General features: G+C 65.8%; 6 protein-coding genes across 6 annotated transcripts in view; 3 read left to right on the top strand and 3 right to left on the bottom strand.

The window, feature by feature from the left end:
- Positions 1-1,902: 1,902 nt before the first annotated feature.
- Positions 1,903-4,740, top strand: PFL1_04565 (uncharacterized protein; the record flags this gene model as incomplete). The annotated part of the gene is made up of 1 exon (XM_007882091.1): positions 1,903-4,740. The coding sequence occupies one exon, from the start codon at positions 1,903-1,905 to the stop codon at positions 4,738-4,740; it is 2,838 nt and encodes a 945-aa protein (XP_007880282.1).
- A 328-nt stretch (positions 4,741-5,068) lies between these two features.
- Positions 5,069-9,039, bottom strand: PFL1_04566 (uncharacterized protein; the record flags this gene model as incomplete). The annotated part of the gene is made up of 3 exons (XM_007882092.1): positions 5,069-5,512; positions 5,611-6,060; positions 6,181-9,039. 3 exons carry the CDS (start codon positions 9,037-9,039, stop codon positions 5,069-5,071), a joined length of 3,753 nt encoding a protein of 1,250 aa, XP_007880283.1.
- Positions 9,040-9,840: 801 nt separating this feature from the next.
- Positions 9,841-12,690, bottom strand: PFL1_04567 (uncharacterized protein; the record flags this gene model as incomplete). The annotated part of the gene is made up of 10 exons (XM_007882093.1): positions 9,841-9,864; positions 9,970-10,107; positions 10,184-10,255; positions 10,365-10,445; positions 10,541-10,687; positions 10,794-11,414; positions 11,542-11,977; positions 12,082-12,160; positions 12,278-12,504; positions 12,602-12,690. 10 exons carry the CDS (start codon positions 12,688-12,690, stop codon positions 9,841-9,843), a joined length of 1,914 nt encoding a protein of 637 aa, XP_007880284.1.
- A 1,943-nt stretch (positions 12,691-14,633) lies between these two features.
- On the top strand, positions 14,634-16,922 carry PFL1_04568 (uncharacterized protein; the record flags this gene model as incomplete). The annotated part of the gene is made up of 1 exon (XM_007882094.1): positions 14,634-16,922. The coding sequence occupies one exon, from the start codon at positions 14,634-14,636 to the stop codon at positions 16,920-16,922; it is 2,289 nt and encodes a 762-aa protein (XP_007880285.1).
- A 659-nt stretch (positions 16,923-17,581) lies between these two features.
- On the bottom strand, positions 17,582-18,483 carry PFL1_04569 (uncharacterized protein; the record flags this gene model as incomplete). Its single annotated transcript, XM_007882095.1, has 4 exons — positions 17,582-17,613; positions 17,703-17,833; positions 18,044-18,297; positions 18,481-18,483. 4 exons carry the CDS (start codon positions 18,481-18,483, stop codon positions 17,582-17,584), a joined length of 420 nt encoding a protein of 139 aa, XP_007880286.1.
- A 1,764-nt stretch (positions 18,484-20,247) lies between these two features.
- The window catches only part of PFL1_04570 (uncharacterized protein), a gene marked incomplete at both ends in the record, with an annotated part of 2,850 nt that continues 362 nt past the window's right edge, over positions 20,248-22,735 (top strand). The window contains 2 exons of the mRNA XM_007882096.1: positions 20,248-20,269; positions 20,393-22,701. Coding sequence (XP_007880287.1) covers positions 20,248-20,269; positions 20,393-22,701 — 2,331 coding nt within the window. The remainder of the gene's footprint in view (positions 20,270-20,392; positions 22,702-22,735) is intronic.

The raw sequence follows: 22,735 nt of genomic DNA on the forward strand, positions 1-22,735 counted from the left end.
GCCGGGGTCCAGCGCGAGCGACGGGCAGGACGTCTGGCGGTACGGTGTACGATCGTGTCAAACGCCCAGCGGCGGGCGAGGCGGCCCGACCAGCGGCGTCGACAAAGACCAAGACGACGACAAGGACAACAACGACGACGACGACGACGGCCCCCGATGATCGTCCTCATGCAGCGTCGGCTCCCGAGCACAGCACCAACACGCCGTACGGGCCTCGAGGTCACGCTGGGACCCCTGCTTCGGGCCGAACCCACGCGCTACAGTGTGCGCCAGAGCACTACACTGGGGGGCGGCTCTGGTCTCTGACCTCATGAACCGGGGCTGGGGCGCGACGCATGGAAGTTTTTAAGCTATGGAATTGCCGCTCGTCGGACGGACCGCTGGGCTGGTGCCTCTCCATTGATCGTGATCCTTGTCCTGTGACGATTGTACGCGCGCTCGAGCTGGCATGGCGCAGCCGATGGACGTTTATGCTGTGCAGCCCTGCGATGCGCTGCGCTGCACTGCGATGCGCTGCGATGCGATGCGGAACGACGACGAAAACGAGTCGCCGGCAGAGATGACAAGGCTCGAGACGGGAACGAAAAGAAGAAGCAAGGACGAGCGGGCGAGATCTGATTGCGCGGGCGGCCGCTGGCGGAGTGCGAGCGGGCGGGCGGGCGGGCGAGAGGAAAACAAAGGCAAGACCGGCAGGCAGGCAGGCAAAGCACGCTCCTAGGCGAGAAACAGAGGGGATCGTCAAAGGGAGGCCGGCAGGATCAGGCGAGGAGGCGGCTCGAGTGGCCAGGGGAAGCGGTGAAGGGCAAAGGGGGACCAAGGCAAGAGGCTAGAGGCCAGCTGGGGCCGGGCAAGGGAGAGGACCTTGCCTTGAGCCACCTGCCGGTGGCCTCCGCCTTCTTTTGTTTCGACAGTCGCGGCGCAAAAACGACCATCCAACAGCGACGGCCCGTCGTCCTCGCTCTCTCGCTCTCGCTCCCTAGCCTCCCGCTCTCTCACGGCCCCTTGCTCGGCTCCTGCCGTTGGCGAGCAGGAGGCTGAGCACGCCAAGATCCTCGCCCACAGCCCAGAAGGCGGGGCCCGTACGCCGACAGCGCCCTAGCCTGACTGCCACCGCCTCTAACCGGATCGCCCTCTTGCGTTGCGAGGTGCATCCCTCGAAAGCGGCCAGCGGCGAGGGCATGATGTGGCCCCGGAGCGAGAGAGGGGCGGTTTCCTGTGCGCCCAGCAGAGGACGAGGGCAAACCTCACATGCCGCGATCGCGACCCCACCACCGCAACAACAACAACGACAGCAACCACACCCGACGACTACGACCTCAACACCGTACCGTATGTACCGTACCGTACCCAGCCCGACCAAAAATGCCAGCATGCCTGCCTGGCTGGCTGCCCCGCCTGTTGCTCAGCGCTCCGGCGCGCTTGCTTGCTTCTCTGCATGCCAGGCCAGGCCTGCCTGCACATACGCCGCCTGTTGGCTTGGCGCATGACACAGAGGCAGGCGGCGTTTCGGCTCGCTGGCCGCCTCGCCCGATGGCAGGCCATGGCACGGTCGCCCGATCCTACCGGCCGAGTCGATGAAAAATCCAAGGGCTAGCCGGACCAGCTCGGAGCCGCACTTTGAGGGCCAGGCTATATTGGACAGGTGGGTACGCCACGCGTAGGTCTGGCCTGGCCTGGCTGGCCTGGCTGACCCACCTCATTGCCTTCCCAGCTGGCCGGACGGCAAGAGCATACACGCTGCAGCTGGGTGGCGGGACGGCGCTGCCTCTTCCATCGCTGCGCCGGTGCCGTCTATTCTTCCGTCTGCACTCCCACCTTCCCCCGGCTCTGGCTCCACCGCATCACCTCCTCGTCGCTTCCCGTAGCCCTAGCTCCGAACAACCCTCGCCGCAACCAAACACCATGTTCGCCTTTGTCACGTCCAAGTACGCCCAGGCCAAGCGCGAGACCGACACCGTCGCCCGCTGGCTCGCCTGCGCCGCTCAAAACTACGGCCTCGCCTTTGCCCATCTTCGTCCCGCCGACGCCAGCTCGAACCCCGAGCAACCTCCCGAAAAGACCCGCCAGCAGAAGAAAAACGCCAAAAAGAACCAGCGCAAAAAGGCAAAGGCCGCCGCCGCGAAAGCCTCGTCCGCTGCCGCAGACCTCCAGCAGGGCGAGGCAGCCTGCGAGCCTGCCAAGGTCTCGGCGCCGCCGCCACCGCCTACCTCTACCGCCCAGCATCGCAGCGGCAGCTACATGCTGAGCGCCGCGCAGTTTGTCGAGGCAGCCAAGCACCTGCATGATCGCCAGGCGTGTGTCCCCGTCGAGGTGATCCAGCTGATGCGCCGCTGCATCGACTCGCGCAAGAGCGCATTCATGATGTTCAAGTGGCTCCCCACTTTCAACCGCAGGAGTCACCTGCACTTCATCTCGGTCATTGAGGAGGCTCTCGCGCTCCTCGAGGACCTCGTGCCGAAGCACAAAGACTCGGGTGCTGCCGCCACAGCTACGGCCGATGCCGCCACGGACGGCCGCGACAGCTCCTTCTCGGCGGACAAGAACCGCTTCGGCCTGCTCGACATCGAGGAGGTCGAGGACCTGCCCGACATCGACCTTCCTCCGCCGCCTCGCCCGGCTGCTGCCGGCCGAGCAACACAGCCGTCTGCGGTGTATTCACTCGAGGAGGACGAGGACGAGGTGCTCTTCTACGTCATCGCCTTCTACCGAGATCTCCACAACCTCCGCGAGTATCTCATGCAGACTTGGGCCGACTACCGCCGCGGCAAGATCAGCCTCGTCACGGCGAGCATCGTCACCAACACCGCCCTCGAGGCCATCCGCAAGACGCACGACGAGTTCTCGGCGCGCTACGTGCCGCGCTTCGGCTCGGTCGAGGCGCTGACTGGCGTGTGCATCGAGCTCGTCAAGGCGCACCTGGGCATCCCCCACAGCGGCCCGCTCCTCAACCCCGACCTGATCGATGACGAGGACGACGCCACCGTCGCCATGTACGACTTCTTCTTCCTGCCCGTCCTCCAGTTTGTCGAAGGCTTCCAGAGGGTCCTGGTCGACGGCAAGGCGCCCGTCTGCAAGAAGGGCTACTTTGGCGTTTACCGCGCCGACGCCGACCGAAGCACCATGACCTACCGCGAGCGCTACGATGCGGACAAGGTGCTGATGGCCGAAGCTCTCGGCGAGTTCACCTTGCTGGGCTATATCGAGACGGAGGGTCTCCGAAGCCTCGAGTCGCAGAGCTGCAGCCCTGGAGCCGCTGCGCACGGCCAGGCTCGTGGTGCAAAGGATCGGCAGACCATGGCGTCGTTCGACGAGATGGCCAAGGAGCTGAGCGAACTGCGCGACTCTCGCAAGCTCACCATCATGACCTTGCTCTGCGTGCAAGTCTTCCTCGACATCAACCACGTCCTGCAGGGCGACGTCGAGCGAGGCCTGGCCGAGTACGATCGCACTCTGGACCGCATGAGCCTCAGTCTGCAGCGACGCAAAAAGGTCGAACCCACGACGCCGCCTGTCAACTGGCCCCCTCAGAACGAGCGCGCCCTGGCCACGGTGGCCGAGATGACGACCAAGGAAGCCCGACCGCACGAGCACTTCCACCAGTACAGGGTCAGGCAGCTCTTCGAGCTTGGGCTCCGCCGCAGCGAGATGCCGGAGGACCACGTCTTCTTCAAGCGCAACCCTCTCTTCTGCGGCATGATGCTCTTCCGCTCTCTGCTCGTCTACCAGGAGATGGGCCTCGCCCTGGTCGACTGCTGGGGCACCGTCCTGTACACGGCCCATCTCTACGTCGCCCACCGCCACTCTGGCGGTCTACCCGGCAGCCCAAACTGCCCGATCCAGGGACTCTTCGAGGACCTGCCCGGCCTCAGGTGGCCGGACATCGAGACGGTCATGGCGATGCACGGTCCCGAGGCCATGTTCGCGGGCAAGGTGCCGACCAACCCGGACGAATCGTTCAAGAGCTTTTCGCTCATGGTGGGCTATTCGGGCGAGGCCGTCAGCCGGCTGACGGCCGACGTCACCCAGTCCGAGCTGCTCCGCCGCACCCGCGACCTGCGACGCAGGCCTTTGCTCGACGCGAAGCGTGGACCCAAGGGGCTGGCCGATCCCTCGGTGGTGGTGCGCATGTTCCGCGACCGCTACTCTCCCTTCGTTCGCACCGACGTCAAGAATCTCGGCGAGATGGCGGCAGCCACCGGAGCGAGCAGAGCGAGCGGCCTCGCGATCGACGTCGAGACCATACAGGAGCTCCTCTCGGCGATCAAGGAAAAGGACGCCACGGGAGAGGCGCTCTCGGCGATCCAGAAGCGCCGACGCCACCGCGTGCGCACCAAGTACTCGCTGCTGCAGCTCCTCGACGTCCTCCGCGCGGGTCTCGAGGTCGAGGGACGATCGCTGTGCTTCGACTACGTCGAGATGCACGTCCGCTGCATCATGGTGCTGAGGCGCGTCGTCAAGGCGGTCGAGGAGCAGCTGACGAAGAAGGTGGGCCCGAACTTTCTCGACGACGAGGGACAGCTGCCCTGGATCGTGGGATGGGTGCTGCAGTTTGCGTGCAAGAGCGGCCAGGCGGGCAGGGCCATGGGCATGGTCAAGGGTCAGGAGCCCGTCTTCAGCCGCATGCTCTGCAGCGCCAGCAGGGCCCTCGTCGAGCAGGTCAGCGAGTGGGAGATGGAGAAAGCCGTGACCAAGGGCAAGGGCAAGGGCAGGCCCGAGACGGCCGACATCTTCTTCCTCTGAACCGTTCTCGCATCACCAGCCGCAGAGCACCGACTCCCGCGGCCCAAACGGGCCCGCACGTCATCATCGCAATCCGAGCAGCGACCATCTCTGGCGTCACTGCGTCCAGACGAAGAGCGATGTGATACTGGCACGCGGTTTGTTTCGGTAGCGAAGGCCGACTCGGCTGCCCCTTCTCGCGCGACAAGCCCGCCCATCGTTCCAACACGACGAGCCAGGATCAATAGCTGAGCTTTTTCCTTTCTCCTATTCCGGTGTGTCCCCGCATCGGAGCGACGCACTGCACGACGTCTCGACGCCTATCTACATGGACCGATGGGGCCACCCGCTAGGGATCGAGCACCTTGACGCCGGCATCAAACGTGCCGAGGAAGACGGCGCCGCCGAGGCCGATCCACATGGTGCGCGGCACAAAGCCGGAAAAGAGGGCCTTTACGCCCTCGGTCCGGAAGATGTGGGTCAAGGTGGGCAGGATGCGCGTATTGACGCCGCGCGGAAGGCCACCCGCTCCGCCGCCGGCCGCGTTGTCGGCGACGGCGCCGACGTCGCGGTGCAGCATGATGCGCGTCTTGACGACGTCGAGCGGCGTCGTGAGCCCCGCGGCGATGGCGCCCGCAATGCTGCCGGCGATGCCCGCCTGCCACGTCGGCAGGTCGCGCACCCGCTTCTCGTTGGACACGCCCGAGTCGGCGTCGTGGCCCAGCAGGCTGGAGCGCGACATCTCGAGCTTCAGCCGTTCGTAGAGCGGAAACTGGATGCAGGTGAAGGGGATCTGTGGTCGATGGAGAGAACAACGAGAGGTGCAGGATGACGCATCAGCCTGTCTGGCCCGCCACGCATGCTCGGAACGACGGGTGCACGGCTGCTCACCTCTCTGCCGACGGTGCCGGCGAAGCCGCGGTAATACCCCCTGAAGCCGCTCTCCTTGAACACCATCCTAAACGCCTGGGCGGTGCTCGTCTTGGCGCCGTAGCTCGACGTCTGCTGGCGCGACTTGACCACCTCGGTGGGCACGCGGATCAGGCAGGCCGCCGTCTCGGCAATCGACGCCGACGCCATGTGCAGGCCCGCCGGTCCCAGCGAGCCGCGCTCTCCAAACACGTCGGGCGCCAGCCGCCGCAGCGTGGGCTTCATCGACTCGTAGGTGGTGAAGAAGACCGAGGCGCCCGGTGCGCTGCCGACGGCGGTGCTGCCGAGGCCGCGGTAGACGCCCTTAAAACCTCCCGCCGCGAGGAAGCCCTGCGAGCTCTGCAGCCGCGTCTTGATCGTGTCGATGGGGTAGAAGAGCAGGTCGACGGTGAGTCCAGACAGCGCGCCGGCCTGCAAGGGATACACAGGGGAAAGCGAGGGGGCGAGGGGGCGAGGGGGCGAGGATGGCTTGGTCAGACGTCAGACGCTGTTGCCCGGCCGACTGGCCGGCATCGGACAGCCACCACTCACCATGAGAGCGCTCGTAAACGACGGGCCGGTCAGGGCCTTGTCGAGCTCTGCCTCTTCGAGCACCGACGGGATGCTCGAGTGGGCCATGCGCGACCTCTCTAGGCTCTGGGCCGCCGTCAGCGGCGCCTGGTGTGATGGCTGGTACTGCTCTTGGCGCTGCTCGGAGAGCACGCTCCTCGGCACATCGGAACGCCCCGTGACGGCGTCCGTCGTGATGGTCGCCTTCGACGTCGACGGGCGCAGCAGCGACGCCGCCGGGGCTTTTGCCCAACTCGGCATAGCCGGAACCGGCTCGGAAGCGCCGCCGGCACTGCCGTCGCTCGCAAAGCGGCTGTGGAGCCTGCTGTTGGATCGCTGGCCTTTGAGCCTCCGCAGCGTGTCGCTCGCCTTGCGCCCGCCCGCGCCGGAGCTCATCGAGCCGGCAGCGACTTCGCCGCGCGCGTCGCCAAGGCCGGCCTGGGACGGCTGAGACCCCTCGGGCGTCTCGGAGATCGACGGCGACGTCTTGGAGATCATGTGCGCCATGCCTCGGGTGCGCGACGAGATCGAGGCGTTCGACGAGGTTCGCCTGCGAGTCGGCATGCCGGCATCGAGAGGCGATAGGCCGGCGTCGAGGCTGTGCAGGCTGGTATCGGCCGTGGCGGTCGAGGTGCTGAACTGCGCCGAGGAAGATGCGGTGATACCGCTCGTGGACGGGGTGCTGTACATGCTCGTGACCCGGGGCCTCGCCAGGCCCGCGCTGGCCAGCCTTGGGCGGGCTCCGGGGATGCCCGGAGCCAGCTGGGATGCCGTCCTGGAGCGCGACAGGGACGGACATGACCCTTCGGCCTGGTCGTTTGACGAGACGGGGAAGAGCATCTGCCGATTGTCGTCGCTCGGAGAGAGGCGGCCGCTGTCGTCGCCTGTGCCGGGCGGGAACAGGAGCGAGGGCGTCACCGAAACGACGCTCGAGGGACGCCGCGGGCGGGCGTGGGCGAAGCTGTAGTCGGTTCCGACGCTGACGGTGCTGAGGGCCGGCGAAGGGGGCTCGGCAGCTCTGCGACGCTCCATCTCCTGGACCGATGGGGGCGAGCGTGCGCTGCCCAGGTCAATCGAGCTCGGGATGCCGCCGCTCTGGCTGATGGTCCGGGTTAGCCGCTGACGGGTGTCGGCCGTGTGCTGGGCAAGCGCAGGCTCCTGAGTCTGGCCAGACGCAAACACGCTGGCAACAGACGCACTCGGAGCGGCTGGGGTCGAGGCGAGGCGCATCGTCAGGGCGGGGCGAGCGCTGGCCTCGTGCTTGGCCGCAGTCTCGATGTCCTCGGGCTCCACCTCCTTGAGCGAGTTGCGACGGGGACGCTTGTTCTTGGCCTCCAGCTGGGGTTCGGCGTTGGCCCTGGTAGCAGCGGCTTGGGCCTTCCGCGTCGCGTAGTCCGGAATCGAAAGCTCCGGCAGCAGCTGATCGAGGGAGAGGATGAGCGGCTGGAACAGATCGCCTTCGGCTGCGAGATTGCCGCCAGACAGCTTCGACTCGAGGCAGGCTTGCGCTTTGTCGGCAAACGCGCGGATCTCTGGCTCGACGGCATCGCCCGCTCGCGCCAGGTCAACGGCGGCACAGCCGGCCCAGGCCGAGCGGAGTCCTTCCAAGAGTTCAGCCTGAGGGTCGAGGACGAAGGAGCGCGACTTGAGGGCGGCGGAAAGGTACTTGACATGGGCTCGCAGCGACTCGAGCTCTCGATGCAGGGCTGCCTCGTCATCTTCCTCGTCCGGGCCGAGGCTGGCCATTCGGGACGGGGGCATCGAGGCATCGCCCATGGTCTCCTCAACATCGGCCGCGGGCAGACGAGCGGCAAGCCTCGAAATGGCGTCTTCGACGCGGATCCAGAGGTCCTCCTTCTGCTTCTCCGAGGCCTCGGCGTTCGGGGCGTCCCTGCCAGCAGACTGGGACCCGCTGAGCTTGCTGATGTCGGGCAGAGCGACCGAGGACCGCTGGATCGGGCTGAGGGCGGCCACCTCGGGCGCAATGAGGGCGCGCAGAAGGACGGCAACCGCCTCGAGCGGCGGCTCCCACAGCTCCCTCAATCGGCGCGAAACCGAGGCCGAGGCCGAGGCGGCCTTGATCTGCGCCGACAGCCTCCTCTCGAGGATGGCGAGCGCCTCTAGGCTCCATGCCAGGCTGCGCAGCGGGTCGCGGTAGACGAGGACGACGACGGGCGCGTTGCCCTTTGTGATGCCCAGGGCGTAGAGGCGGGCGAGCGAGATGCAGGAGGTGGCGGAGCCGAGCACGCCAGCGCGGTAGAGGAGCAGGATGGCGAGCGGGTACGAGTCGCGGAGCATGGCGGCCTTTGCCTCCCACTCGAGGCGCTGCACGTCGTTGGAGCGCATGATCTTGCTCTCGAGCAGCTCCTGGCGCTTCCACCGAGTCTCTGCGTACCCGCGGAGGCTGGCGTGCTTTGCGCCGTGGCTGCCCGAAGGCTTCGACTTCGACTTCTGAGGAGCAGCATGGCGAGATCCTGCAAAGAGGTCGTCCAGCCTGGACGCCCGGTCCCTGCTGGTGGCCGGGGCGGTAGTCGAGGTGGCCGTCGCGACGACGTTGTCGTCCTTGGCGCGATCCATGGAGCCCGCGCTGCTGCTATCCAGCTTCACGCTGGGCGCAGAGAACATGGCGGAAGGGGTGGCGGCGGCGGCAGCCCGTTGCTGGTCGTCATCGTCGAGGTTGGGAGAGGCGAGGCCGAGACCGAGCTCGGAGCTGAGGGAGCCGAGCTGGCTGGCGAGGTAGGATTGGTGTACGTGCAGGCTGACGATGGACGACGAGGACGTGTTGCGCCCGAGCTTGGGCCTTTGTTCGAGGGAGAACGAGGTGCGACGGGGCAGATACATGATGAGATTGTCCAGGAGCGGTCCCTGCGCGAAACAGTGAAGAAGGAGCGTGCGCGTTGCCTGGCGAGAGGAGGGGCGCCTCGTCAAAGGGCGAGCGAGAAGTAGCGAGAAGGCGTGAGGGCGAGACCAAGGACGAGCGGACTCTCTCGATCTCTTTCCGCCCCAGCCTCGTGTCTACGGCCGAGACGTCAAGAGGAAGAGGAGCGAAGGAGCGAAGGAACGGTTGGCGGTGAACGGCGAGGAAGGGAAGTGGATGGGCGTGGCTGCGAAGAAGAGGTCGTAGAGGCAGGTAGGGACGGCAAGAGAGGCAGGGCGAGCTTTCCGGCTTTTCGACGCCCCGCCCGTCATGCGAAACCTGTCCCGCCCGCTCGGCCACGCCGCGCTCGAGCCGGCGCGCCTCGTCTGGCCTGGCCCAGCCGCCTGCCTCGTCCGTGCGCTGCCGCGGGCGTGCGTGCATCTTGGCACACGAAAACGCCCGGCGTCCGATAACCTCGGAGCAAGCAACTAAGGCGTCAGCACAACAGCCATGCCAGGCGTCACCTGGCTTTCGACCTGCCTCAACGACGACTGACCTTTCGACGGCTGCAACGGATCAGCAGCCTGACTTGTGCGCGCCGGCCTCGAGCCTCATGTCGGTAATGGGCTTCGGATCTAGGCGCAACGCGGAGAGCTAGAATACATGGGAGTGCGGAACGACTTGCTCTAGGGATCGTCTGAGACGGAGGGACGCTCTGCAGCGCCAGAGCCAGTGATGGCGGCGACACGGGCCTTGAACCTGGCAGAGCGGGACGACCTGGCTGCTTACGCCTGCGCAACGCCAAACAGCTGTCGATCAAGAGGTGCGCATGCATCGTGCAAAACACCACAGGGCATCAGCGGGGCGGTCCGGCGATTCCAGGCGGGCTGCCGATGCACCGTGGCACTACTCACCCCAGTCAGGTAGCCTTCGTAGTCGTACACGGGCTCTTCGACGCCCTCGACCTGACCCTGGGGCATCGCAGCCTTCAGGTAGTCGATCGAGCCTTGCGGCAGCAATGCCAGCCTCAGGTCCAGCTCGGTGACGTACGGCTAGCAGCGCGTGGGTGGGTTACAGGGCGTCAGCGAGCGAATCGGCTTGACAGCTCGGAACCACGAGCATGCTCACCTTGTCGCCTGCGAGGCCCTGGAACGCCTCCAGCAGCTGGTCTGGCGAGGTCGTGTCCTCGGTGATCTCCCTCTGCGCGGCAGTCGATGCCAGGTCGAGACGGCGGGCCAATGTCAGCGAGTCGCGCCTTGCGGCTGGCTGACCGTGCCGCCATCCGGCACCTTCCACGGTCGGCACTCACCAAGAACGTGAGGAACGCATCGTAAGACACCGCCCCGAAGCTCTCCGACAGCTGGAGGTGGATCTGCTCGATGTCCTCTTCCTGTCGGAGGGGAAAGGGCGAAGCCGTCCGGGTCAGGCACACCGTGCGCTAGGTAGCCGTCGAGCCGCTCCGAGCCTCGACAACACTCTACTCACCGTGTAGATGATTCCAAGGCTGGCGAGCGCCGCGCCCAGCTCCGCCATGGTGAGCGTGTTGGAAGCGTCCTTGTCAAAGTATCGGAACGTCGACTCAAACTCCTCGAGCTGTGCCGGTGTCAGGTTGGTGTGCTGCCTCGAGACGATCTGCTCGGTGCCAGGATACGGGCGGACGGTCGTTCGAAAGCGGCTTCTGCATCAGTGCGTTTGCTCCGCTGGCACGGCGAATCCGGCGCCCCTGTGCAGTACCCACCTGGTTCTCGATAAACGCCAGCTTCTTGTTGACGCTCGTCGTTACGAGCTCGAGCTCAAAGATGAGGTCGTCGACGGTGAAGATGGTGTGGTCGTTTTCCTCGACGTTGGCCTCGGTGCACTCCTTCTCCACCGCGGCAATTGTTGCCAGATCGTCCTTGAACGGCTCGAGACTCGCCTGCAGGTGCTTGACCTCGTCCAGCTGACGCTCAAGGTCTCCTTCGAGACCTGCGATGCCGCCGGCAATCTCGCGCAGCCGCCCCTCGAAGTCGTTGGCGGCACGGGCAAACTTGAGCCGCAGGTTCTCCTTGGCGTTGCGGATCTCGGCGTTGATGGCCCGGCTCCTTTGCGCCTCGGATCTGGCCAGCGTCTGCCAGGCCGCATCGATATCGGCCTGAGCGAGGCCCTCGGACGGCACCCACTCGCGCAGGTGGTAGGTCTTGAGCTTGGTCTGGATGTTGCCGAGCAGCGCCGCGAGGTCGGTCCGCTCGCGCACCCACATGCGCTTGACGCCGTGCTTGTACTCGTTGAACGTCGTCAGCTGTGAGCGAGCGTCGGCGTAGGTGCCGAGGAAGGTCGCTGCGGCCCAAGCCTGCTGCACGTCGCGCATCGCGTTGATCAGCTGTACAGCAGCGTACGAAGCGGCGCGGGGGGTGGGGCGAGGTATCGCATGTCAGCGAAGATTCGACGAACGAGGAACGGCAAAGTTGAACGGGCGATCCCTCTGCCCCGTCGGCCGCAGCACTCACCTCTCTCGCCCTCCGCTCGTAGTCCTGCTGCATGACCCAGGCGCTCTGCATGACGTCGGCAAAGGTGGCGACCCTGCGGCTGACGACCTCGGCCTGCTCCATGGAGCTGAAAGCATGGAAGTACTGGGCGACGTACGTCATGACACTGCGCTCGTCGGGCTTGGCGCGGTCGCAGAGGTCCTCGACGTCGAGCAGCTGCGGAATGCCAAGGTGCTGCTCGGCCACCTCAAACGCCTGTCGCGTGCAGGCGTGCGGGTCAGACTTGGGCAGCGCGTCGTAGTTGAGCAGGTCCGGTCGATGGCGGTGGATGAGCGCGCAGAGTGCGAGGCCGTCTTTGAAGGAGCTGGTGAAGTTGACCACCTCGACCTCCTTGTAGGGGGCCGTCTTGCGCTGGCACCAGAGCAGCAGACCCTCTTTGGCGGTGACACCCTCCTCGCTGTCGGTGTTCAAAGCCGAAAGGGCGAAGGAAGTCGTCAGCAGCGTCTCGCTACCAAAACTACGGCTGTGCTGCGCTCGCAAGCGGTCTCGTGGCTCGCTCACCTGATGTCAGCGATCGTGAAGCGCAGAATCAGCGTCCAGATCATTCCGAGGATCAGCTTGAGGTTGCCATCGACAATGTCTGCGGTAGGGAAAGGCGGGGAAAGTGTGGCCGGATCGGGCAAGGGAGGGGCGTGGCCTGTTCCGTCAGCGTGCTCGGGCCACACGAGGCCTGGGCGTTGTGCGGCGGCCCTCTCACCTTCTGCCCCGACGTTTGTGAGGACGACGCCGCGGCTCTTGATGAACTCGAGGGCGAGGTTGACGTTTTCGGCCATCTGCACGCGCATCCGCGGCGTCTTGTAGTAGCGGCCGAGGCTGACGTCGCCCATGATCTCCATGAGCTGGACCAGCTTGACGCCGTCCGACAGGTCGGTGGTGAGCGACGTCATGGGCGGAATCTGCCTCGATTCGAGCTTGGTATTGAGCCTGGGAGGTCAGAGGGGCGTGTGATCGGATCGATGAGCCATGTGTGGCCATGGTATCAATTCCACAGGCTTCGAAGCACATCCCCTGGCGAGCCTACCATTTGGTGAAGGTCTTTGCCTGGACCTCTTCCCAGCCTCGATCCTGGTCGGGCAGGCCGACAAGGGTCGAAGTGCGCTTGTATGCCATGTCGAGTCGCGACTGCGGCCGGGGCCTGCGGGACGGGGTCGGTAGGAAGGGTGTGTCGCCTCTCGAAGCCCACGTAGACTCGGTGGCAAGAGTCGGCCTTGGATCTTCTGAGTGCGGCGAGTGCTGGTGTTGGTGCTGGTGCTACACTGGTGCTACGCCTTCTAGCTGAGCAGCGAGGTGCGGGCCTCAGCAGATGCCCTAGTGGCGGGCGAGCGATGCGGTCGTGGATGAGCGTGATGCGGTAGATGTGATGGGCGGGCAGTCTGGGTCGAGTAGCGAGCTTGGTCTGCGGGCAGGCGCGAGGTAAGCTAGGTGGCGAGGGAGGGTCGGAAGAGAGGAGCGGAGGTCAAGTGGAGCGGCGGCCGAGAGAGGGTAGTTAAGTTGGAAGTTGAGGCGCCGACAAACACACGCGCGCGACCAACGGGGTGTTGGTCTCTCTCTGCTCGAACCCTTTGCCTGCTTGCCTGCTTGCCTGCTTGCCTGCTTGCCTGCTTGCCTGCTTGCCTGCTTGCCTGCTTGCCTGCTTGCCTGTGTGCTGGCCGGCTGCTTCTTCCATCTCCTCGAAGCTCGCCTGCCCGCCCCTTAGTTGCCTGCCTCTTCTGCTTCAGGCCCCGGCCCAACCGCCCTCGAAAAATAAAAATAAAAATCCGAAGCAGCGGTCGGCTGCGAGGCACAGGCCACCCACCGGCCAGCCTCGCCGCCATTCTCGCCAGGTGCGGGGGCAAGGCCTTGCTTGCTGGCCCTGTCGGACGACGCGCCTCCTCGCAGCCCCGCCTTTTGGCCGCTCGACCATCGTCGAGCATGGCATCGTCATCACGACGACAGTGGAGACGACGGCGACGGTGACGGCGACGGCGACGGTTGGTGATGGTGGCCGGCCGTTGCGCGCGTGCTGGCCGTACTCGTGGCCAGCGTACGTTGGCTGCGTGAAACAAGCGGGCGTCGGCGGTGGGCTGTCGGCCCGTCTCCTGAGGAACCCTAGCCTCGTTGTATCCACCCGCCTGCTTGCCTGCTTGCCTGGCCTGCTGGCTGGGCTGTCTGCAGGGCACGCGCAGCTCGAGCCGCCGACCCGAAGCTGCTGCCGACCTGCCTAGGCCAGGCCAGGTGTGGCTCTGCCCGCCTTCTTGCTTGTCTTGGCTTGGCCTTAGCTTCTCTTCTTGGCCGGCCCGCCGTTTGGGCGCAGCCAGCTGATCCGCGCAGCCCGTCGAAGCTGGAACATCCGGCCGGCCTTTGGGCCTGCTCGTACCCACCCCCCTCTCCCCTCCCTCTCTCCCCTCCTCCAACCGTCCGGGCGTCGTGGTATCGGCTGCGTCCATCCCACTTGCCCCCTCCCTACCTCTTTGGCCGCACCGCGCCCCTCTTCATCCCCCGTTCTTGGCTCGCCGCCCCCTACCGCGCGTGCCACGCACTACTGCCCGTTCGACACCTTGGCACGGGCCCTTGTCGACCGGACCGCAGAGACCAAACAGCACGAGGGGTCCGATCCCTAATCTCGTGCCTTCGGCTGCCTCGCGATTCGATCCGGCCTGGACCGCTACCACCATCGCACAGCCACCAGGAGTGTCCCGGAAACACGCGACGATCCAACGACTCCATCACGACAAGGACACCTAGTTCCGCCCCCGCCAGCGCGAGTCTTGTTATACCCACCCTAGATCGGCACCCGCTCTCTGACGGATCGGATCGGCCAAACTTCGCCGCCATCACGAACCCCTCTCACCGCCCAGAATCCACATCTTCCTCTTGTGCCATCTCGCCATCGCACGATCACAATCCGCTGCCGGTCAGCCAACCAACATCACCGCAGCCGCTGCAGCCGCTTCCCGAACCGACCAGATCCGTCGCTCATGCTCCGTCCCACGCCGAAGAGCCAGGGCAATCACCAGCGCGACTGATTCTGGACCGTCACCCCGTTCCAGCTCGACGGCCGAGATACCCTTCCGATGAAGGCCCTCTTCTCCGGCTTCGGAAGGAAGGGCGCCGCTCACTCCCCCGCCGGCGCATCGACAAAAGAGGGCCCCTCGCCATCTCCTCCTAGCCACGCCGACCAGCCTCGCACCCCGCTTCGCCACTCCCAGGCGAACAACCACATTTCCGAGAAGCCCGTCCACATCGTGGCCACCCAGAGCAGAGGCGGCGACATCGGCGCGGCCCCCGCACCGACCAGCTCGGCCTGGCGAACTGACTCCAGAGAAGGCGGTCAGGGTGGCCACGGCGGGGCAAATGGAGCGACGACCGCCGGCGGCAGCAGCAGCAATGGCGTGGGCAGCGGATCAGATTGGAGCTCCCGTCTGGCAGGCACGATACGAGGGTCGACGCGACGCAGAAAGGAGCGCGGCAAGCTGTCGAGGGACGAGGAGCTGCTGCCGCCGCATGAGGTGCATGCCATCGGTGAGCCGGGCAACCGCCACCCGCCTTCGAGCTACCGCAATCCGTCCACGCCGCGCAGGGACAGCGCTCGCTCGGATCCGTACGAGGAAGCCTTCGTCAAGTCTGCAGCTCAGATCGAGCCGCCACTACCGTCGCCCACGGCGGCCAAGCCGCCGAGCCGCTCGTCTTCCTTTCGCAGGAAGATGTCCGCGGGTCCACGCGCTCACAACGAGCCCTCCTCGAGCACCTTGACGCTGAGGACGTTGAAGTACCCGCCGTCATCTTCGCGGTCGCCTGCTCGTCCGATGTCGGCTCAAAGCGACGCGAGGACGTCGAATGCATCGTTTGACGGATCCAACCAGAGCGGGTCCGCCCAGCATCGACTCGGCGAGAGGAACGTCTTCGGCTTCGGCAGCGCCGAAAGCAACGGGCATAGCTCCCCGTCATCAGCGCCTGCAGCCACGGCTCCGCCGCCGCCGCCTCCTCCGATGACGTCCGAGGAGCTGGCGAACAAGCTCAACGAGCTGGCCGTCTCCAATGCCGACGGTCTGCTGAGCGACGACGAGTACCGAACGCTCCGAGCGGGACTCTTCGAAAAGATGATGCAGTTGAACCAGGAGTCGATGCAGGTGCCGCAGGAGCCCAACGTGGGAGGCCTCGGGGCTATGGCAGCATCCATCGGGTCCAGAGTCGAAGCCGGTCATGCCGGTGCGGATCCCGCCGCCGAGGCTCGCAGCGTCGTCAGCCAGCACCGAGAAGACGGGCGAGCGCCGACGCACGCCAGCCTCAAGGCGTCGAGCTCGCGCAATTCGACGCTGGGCAACGTCTCGAGCTTCTTCCGCCGCGGCGGCCAACCCGTCCAGAAGCAGTTGAGCGGAGACTCGCTGCTGGGTAGCCCGACCAAGGGGTTCGAAGACCGAAGGACGGTCTACAACTCGGCGCCCTCGCTCCTCTCGAGCGGCGACGGCCACTCGGCGCGGCCGAGTTCGTTCCACACCCACTACTCGAACCCGGCCAGGTCGAGCCGCGCCTCGACCCTCAGCCGCTTCCGCGCCGGCAGCCAATCGAAGCGTCTTCAGGCCGAAGTCATGGCCGCCGACATGGAGCGATCCTACTCGGCGGCGAGGAGCGCCCGGTCGCTGCGGGCCCAGTCGACTCACGACGCTCCGCTTGCGGCCACGGCCTCGACACGTTCCGGGCCCGGCAAGTTTGGATCGAGCGGCACTCTCCCGGCGAGCGTCAGCTCCTCCGGCAAGCTGGCGGGCTCCCACGACAGCGAGGGCTCCACCACCGCCGCCGACCTCTTCGGCGTCGACTATGCCGAAAAGTCGTCGGCCGAGATCCGCGCCGAGATTGCCGTGGTCCAGGCCGAGGGGAGCCGGCTGCTGGACACCTTTGACGGCCTCGAGCAGACCGTGATCGGCAAGTACCGCATCGACTACGCTGTCCTCAAACGCGCCGTCGACGAGGTCAAGGGCGAGGCGGGCGGCGGCGGCCACCACCCTCCTCTCGGCGGCGGGCCGGGGCGCGTGCCGCCGTCTTCCTACCGGCCGCCTCGAGCCTCGAGCCTGTCGCGGCGGTCGTCGGCCCCCGGCGCCTCCACCGGCGGCGAGGCCTCCGTCGATGGAGCCAGCCTCTCGGCGTCGAGGCATCAGTTTGGCGCGGCCATGACCTCGTCGCTCAGCGCCGACGACGCCGACGGCGGCGCTGCGGCCGTGGACCACGAGGTCGAGGCGCTCAAGGCTGAGCTGCGCGAGGTGCTCGAGAAGCGCGACCGTGTGCTGATGCGCTACGAGGAGCGGACCTCGTTCCTGCGCAGCAAGCTGCGCAGCGCCACGATCCGCGAGGGCCTGCTCAGGTAGGGAGGGCCCCCGCCCAGAACCGTGAAGCCGGCCTCCCTGCCCGTTCTTCTTGTCGAGGGTTCGCCCCTCCTCGGTCCCCATCCCCTGCTTTGTTTTACCCAGGATCTTCTTTCGCTTTCTTCCTCCTCCTCCTCCTCCGTCCTTGCCATCCCCCCCTTCTCTTTTCTCCCTTCCTCCTGTAATACTAGAGCACACGGGCCTTTCCCCCACGTTGATCCATGCAAGGACTGACCTCGACGCCCGGCCTCGCACCGGTGGTCCTCGCTCCTCCATCCCTTCCTCGTGGTCTGAGGCGGCGTGAGTGTGAGCCTCTTTGGGATGCGAGACGGCGTGAGAGCAAGCAAGGGCGCAAAGAGCGGTGGGATGGCGCGCACGGCTGAGTGGGGAGGGGAGCGGCATCTCGTCATGGTTCGTTTGCAAGGAAGAGGAAAAGGAGGGGCTCAACAAGGCCGGGCCGAGGATGGACGTCCATCCGTTTCCTGGTGATTGGACGCAGGGTTTCTGGTAGGGCCGTCGGTCGGTCGGTCTTGCCCCATCGTCGCTGCGCTGCTGCTGCTGCTGCTGCTGCCGCCGCCGATGCAGCATGGGCGGTGGCTGCGGTCTTGTACGGATCTCCCGGGCGACCGGGCTGACGGCGTCGTCGCTGCTGCGGAGGCGGTTTAGAACGAGCCACGGTCGACCTTCTCGAGGACTGCAGGAGCAGGCAGAGTGCAGACGCACGAGTCAAGCCAACGAGGTCAGCATCGCGCCGGGCGCGCTGGGCCATTGCACGCTACTCACCAGTCTCGTAGGAGACCTCGCTGAAGTCGGTGCCCTGGATCTCGGTCGAGATGCCGACGAGCGACTTTCGCAGGGCGTCCTTGGACGAGGCGTAGATCATCTTCTGCTTGATCTTGGCGTCATCTGGCGACCTGTAGGATGGGAGAGGGGCGAAAAGCGGACAGCGTTCGGAGGCGGGTCGAAGCGCGGCGGGCTCATGTGTCAGAATCGCCAGCGAGAACAGCCTGGCTGGTCTGGTTGGAGCTGGAACGGCGAGCGAGGGAAGCTAGACCCCATCGGATCGAAGCCAGCTCGCCCGCCTGCCTGCCAGCCAAACAGACCCCTGCGGGCGGCCCACTCACCAGGCAAAGAAGCAGATCTTGTTCCTCTTTCCGGCGCCCTCCTTCTCGAACTCAAAGTCGTAGATGGCCCATCGGCACTCGGTCGGCGGGAGCTGGGCGATGAACTCATCGTAGTCGGACGAGCTGGACGTCTTCTCGACAATGATCTCGGTGTTGTCGTTGTTGATGGCATAGATGATGAACTTGGCCTGCTTCTTGAGCTTGAGCTCCTGGAACTGCGAGATGCAGTCCTGGTGGACCTTGACGCCGGACGACTGTCATGTCATGTGTCGAGGGGCCGAAGGATCAGGCAGCGTCGGAGGGATCGATGGGCCGGCGGCAGGGAAAAGAGTCGAAGCGAGGCGCAATGGACGCACGGTCAGCTCCGCGGGGGCCATGCCACGAGGGCGCACGCTCGAGCAGCCCGAGGTGGACAGCAAGCGATGCGATGGACGTACCATGGTGGGAGATGTGAGCGGAAAGGGTGCGGGTTGGTGGTGGTGGAGGTGGTGTCGGGTGCTGAGGGGTCAGAAGGATCGATCGGACGGGGGAGCGTGTGATGGGAGGTCGGAAGGCGGTGTTGATTGGTGTCGGTTGGCCGGGTGGCCGGGGGCCCCCAGCCTGGCTCTGCCTGTCTACCTGCCTGCCTGCGTGCATTCGTCGGACGAGGGCGCCGGGGCTGCTCGTTCTCTCTGAGCTCGGACCTGGTCTTCCCCCTGGCCTGCCCTTGCCCTAGCCTGTGCCTGCGCCTGCGCCTGCGCCTTGCCTGGCCGCCCGGCTGGCGATGGGGGCGTCACGACATCCCGTGTGCGCCTCGCCTGTCCTGGTCTGCCGGCCTGCTGCCTGACCCCCGCGTGTTGGTCCGGGAGCCGGACGTCGAGGAGGCGGGGCAGCAGCGCGCCGAGGTGATCGAATTGCGCATCGGCTCGGGGCCGAGCAAGGGCGCTCCTCAGGGTCCCTGCAGGCGGGCGGGTGTTTCTGGGCTGGCCCATGTAGCGAGGCTGGGCCGGCCTGCCGCGCCCAACTGCACCTCCAGGCCTCTCTGGACACTGCCGCTGGATGCTTGGCCAGGGCTGTGCTGACCCTTGGCAAGTTGGCTGACCGCTCCTCGGAGGAAGGGATCCTCGAGTAGTCGGACGCTTACCGGCGGAAGGTGGCGAGGTGGACAGCTCGACCTGCGCCGGAAGGCTCCCGTAGGGCCTGGCGGGACTCACACAGCGCGCAGACTGACCGAGGGTGGCGTCGAGAGCATGGCCAAGCTAAGAAGGTAGGCCAATCGAGATGCCGGCTGCAGCGCACGTACGCTTGCTGGCAAGCCCACTACTCTGAAGGCCGCATATTCAGGCTCGAGGCCCGGCCTGACGAGGCTCAGCCGGGCGCGACCATCGACCGAGGCTCGGGCACGAGTTCGGGCGGCGAACAAGGCCTGCCCGGCCTGGCCTGGCCTGGCCTGGCCTGGGGCGGGCCGTCGAATTCCATCTACGCGTGCGACGCGTCCGTGATTTGCCTGCTGAACTCGATGAAGTCACAGAAGAGCTGGGCGGCTGGCTGGCCGGCCTGGTAAGCTTGCAAAGAGCCGGGCGGGGCCAGGCTGTTCAGCGACCTTCGCCCTTGTGAGGCGGACGGCCCGGCGCGTCAGCGAATTTCCCCTTCTTCTGCTCACTCAACGCGACAAACGCGCGAAAACCTTCGGCGGGACGCGCGCGCGTGCGTGGTTTTTCTCAAACGGCGTTAAGGCTGGCCAGCAGGCTGAGGCCAGGCCGAGGCCAGCCAGCCAGCCAGCCAAGCCAGGCAGGCGAGAAAGCGGCTCGATCTGTTGCTCTCCCTTTCTCAGCCGCCGTCGCGTCGAGGGCCTGGGCTGGCCTGGCCTGGCGGGCAGGCCGGCTTGGCTTAAAAAGACGACGCCTCCCCCCAACCAACACCTCACCACCTCCCACCATTCACCTGTCCCCTTCCCCCTCCGCCATCGCTCCTGCAGCCTTTCTCCCTCGTCTTCTTAGCCATCGCTGTTATACTCCTTACGAGCAGCAGCGCCACCGCCTTGACAAGCGCGCGCCACCACCACCACCGCCATCTCGCCTCGCCTCGCCGCCACCGCCGCAACGCCACCTCAACCGAGTCGAAGCACACCGCTCTCCTGGAGACAGCGCAGGTGCAGGCATATCCCGCCCCCCTTTCACCACCGTACCGCCAGGTGAAACCCCCATAGCACATCGTCGCCCACGATGATGTACGTTTACAAGAGAGGTGAGCATCGCAGACAGGCGCAGGACCCCTTTTGTACGACGACTCCTCGGCATCGCATCACCCTCTGACACTCGACCGCATCGACCCCAACTCCCATCCTCTTTCCCTCTCCCCCTCGCGCAGATGGCCGCAAGGAGCAGGTGCGCTTCGACAAGGTGACGGCGAGGATCTCGAAGCTCTGCTACGGCCTCGACAAGGACTTTGTCGACCCGATTGAGATCACGCGCAAGGTCATTGACGGCATCTACGAGGGCGTCACGACCGTCGAGCTCGACAACCTCGCCGCCGAGACTGCCGCCTACAAGACGACGTCGCACCCGGACTATGCGGTGCTGGCGGCGCGGATCGCCATTAGCAACCTGCACAAGGAGACCAAGAAGAACTTTAGCCAGGTCGTCCACGACCTGTACGAGTACGTCAACCCCAAGAACGGCAAGCACAGCCCCATGATCTCGGACCGCACCTACGAGGCCGTCATGAAGAACAAGGACCTGCTCGACTCGGCCATCATCTACGAGCGCGACTTCCACTACAACTTTTTCGGCTTCAAGACGCTCGAGCGCTCCTACCTGCTGCGGATCGACGGCAAGGTGGCCGAGCGGCCGCAGCACATGCTGATGCGCGTCGCCGTCGGCATCCACGGCGACGACGTCGAGAGCGCCATCGAGACGTACAACCTCATGTCGGAGAAGACCTTCACCCACGCCTCGCCGACGCTCTTCAACGCCGGCACGCCGCACCCGCAGCTGTCGTCGTGCTTCCTGGTCACGATGAAGGACGACTCGATCGAGGGCATCTACGACACGCTCAAGACGTGCGCCATGATTTCCAAGACGGCGGGCGGCATCGGTCTCAACATCCACTGCATCCGCGGCACGGGCAGCTACATTGCCGGCACCAACGGCGTCAGCAACGGCATCGTCCCCATGCTGCGCGTCTTCAACAACACGGCGCGCTACGTCGACCAGGGCGGCAACAAGCGGCCGGGCGCCTTTGCCATCTACATTGAGCCGTGGCACTCGGACGTCTTCGAGTTCCTCGACCTGCGCAAGAACCACGGCAAGGAGGAGGTGCGCGCCCGCGAGCTCTTCTACGCCCTCTGGATCTCGGACCTCTTCATGAAGCGCGTCGAGCAGAACGGCGACTGGTCGCTCATGTGCCCCAACGAGTGCCCCGGCCTGGCCGACGTCTACGGCGACGAGTTTGAGCAGCTCTACGAGCGGTACGAGGCCGAGGGCCGCGTCAAGCGCACCGTCAAGGCGCAGAAGCTGTGGTACGCCATCCTCGAGGCCCAGACCGAGACGGGCAACCCCTTCATGCTCTACAAGGACGCCGCCAACAAGAAGAGCAACCAGAAGAACCTCGGCACCATCAAGTGCTCCAACCTCTGCACCGAGATCATCGAGTACAGCGCGCCCGACGAGGTGGCCGTGTGCAACCTGGCGTCGATCGCGCTGCCCACCTTCATCGACCCCGTCACCAAGGCGTACGACTTCAAGCGCCTCCACCACGTCGCCAAGGTCATCTGCAAGAACCTCAACAAGATCATCGACATCAACTACTACCCCGTCCCCGAGGCCAAGAAGTCCAACTTCCGCCACCGCCCCATCGGCATCGGCGTCCAGGGCCTCGCCGACGCCTTCATGATCATGGGCTTCCCCTTTGAGAGCGCCGAGGCCAAGCGGCTCAATGTCCAGATCTTCGAGACCATCTACCACGCCGCCCTCGAGCGCTCGTGCGAGCTGGCCGCCGAGCACGGGCCCTACGAGACCTACGAGGGCAGCCCGGCGTCGCTGGGCGAGCTTCAGTACGACATGTGGGGCGTCGTCCCCTCGGACCTCTGGGACTGGGCCGAGCTCAAGGCCAAGATCGCCAAGCACGGCCTGCGCAACTCGCTGCTGCTGGCGCCCATGCCGACGGCCTCGACGAGCCAGATCCTCGGCTTCAACGAGTGCTTCGAGCCCTACACGTCCAACATCTACACGCGCCGCGTGCTGGCGGGCGAGTTCCAGGTGGTCAACCCCTGGCTGCTGCGCGAGCTCGTCGAGCAGGGCCTCTGGGACGACACCATGAAGAACCGCATCATTGCCCACGGCGGCTCGATCCAGAACGTGCCCGGCATCCCCGACCGCATCAAGAAGCTCTACAAGACGGTGTGGGAGATTAGCCAGAAGACCATCATCGACATGGCGGCCGACCGCGGCGCCTTCATCTGCCAGTCGCAGTCGCTCAACATCCACCTCTCGGCGCCCACGTTTGGCCAGCTGACGTCGATGCACTTCTACGGCTGGAAGAAGGGCCTCAAGACGGGCACCTACTACCTGCGCACCAAGCCCGCCTCCAACGCCATCCAGTTCACCCTCTCGGTGTCCGAGGTGGCCGAGGCAAAGGCGGCGGGCAAGAAGTCGCCCGCGCCCACCAAAAAGGCCATCGTCAACGGCTCCGCGTCGACGTCGTCGCCGGGCA

The sequence above is a fragment of the Pseudozyma flocculosa genome (genome assembly GCF_000417875.1).
Source record: "Pseudozyma flocculosa PF-1 unplaced genomic scaffold scaffold00015, whole genome shotgun sequence".
Taxonomy (NCBI): domain Eukaryota; kingdom Fungi; phylum Basidiomycota; class Ustilaginomycetes; order Ustilaginales; family Ustilaginaceae; genus Pseudozyma; species Pseudozyma flocculosa.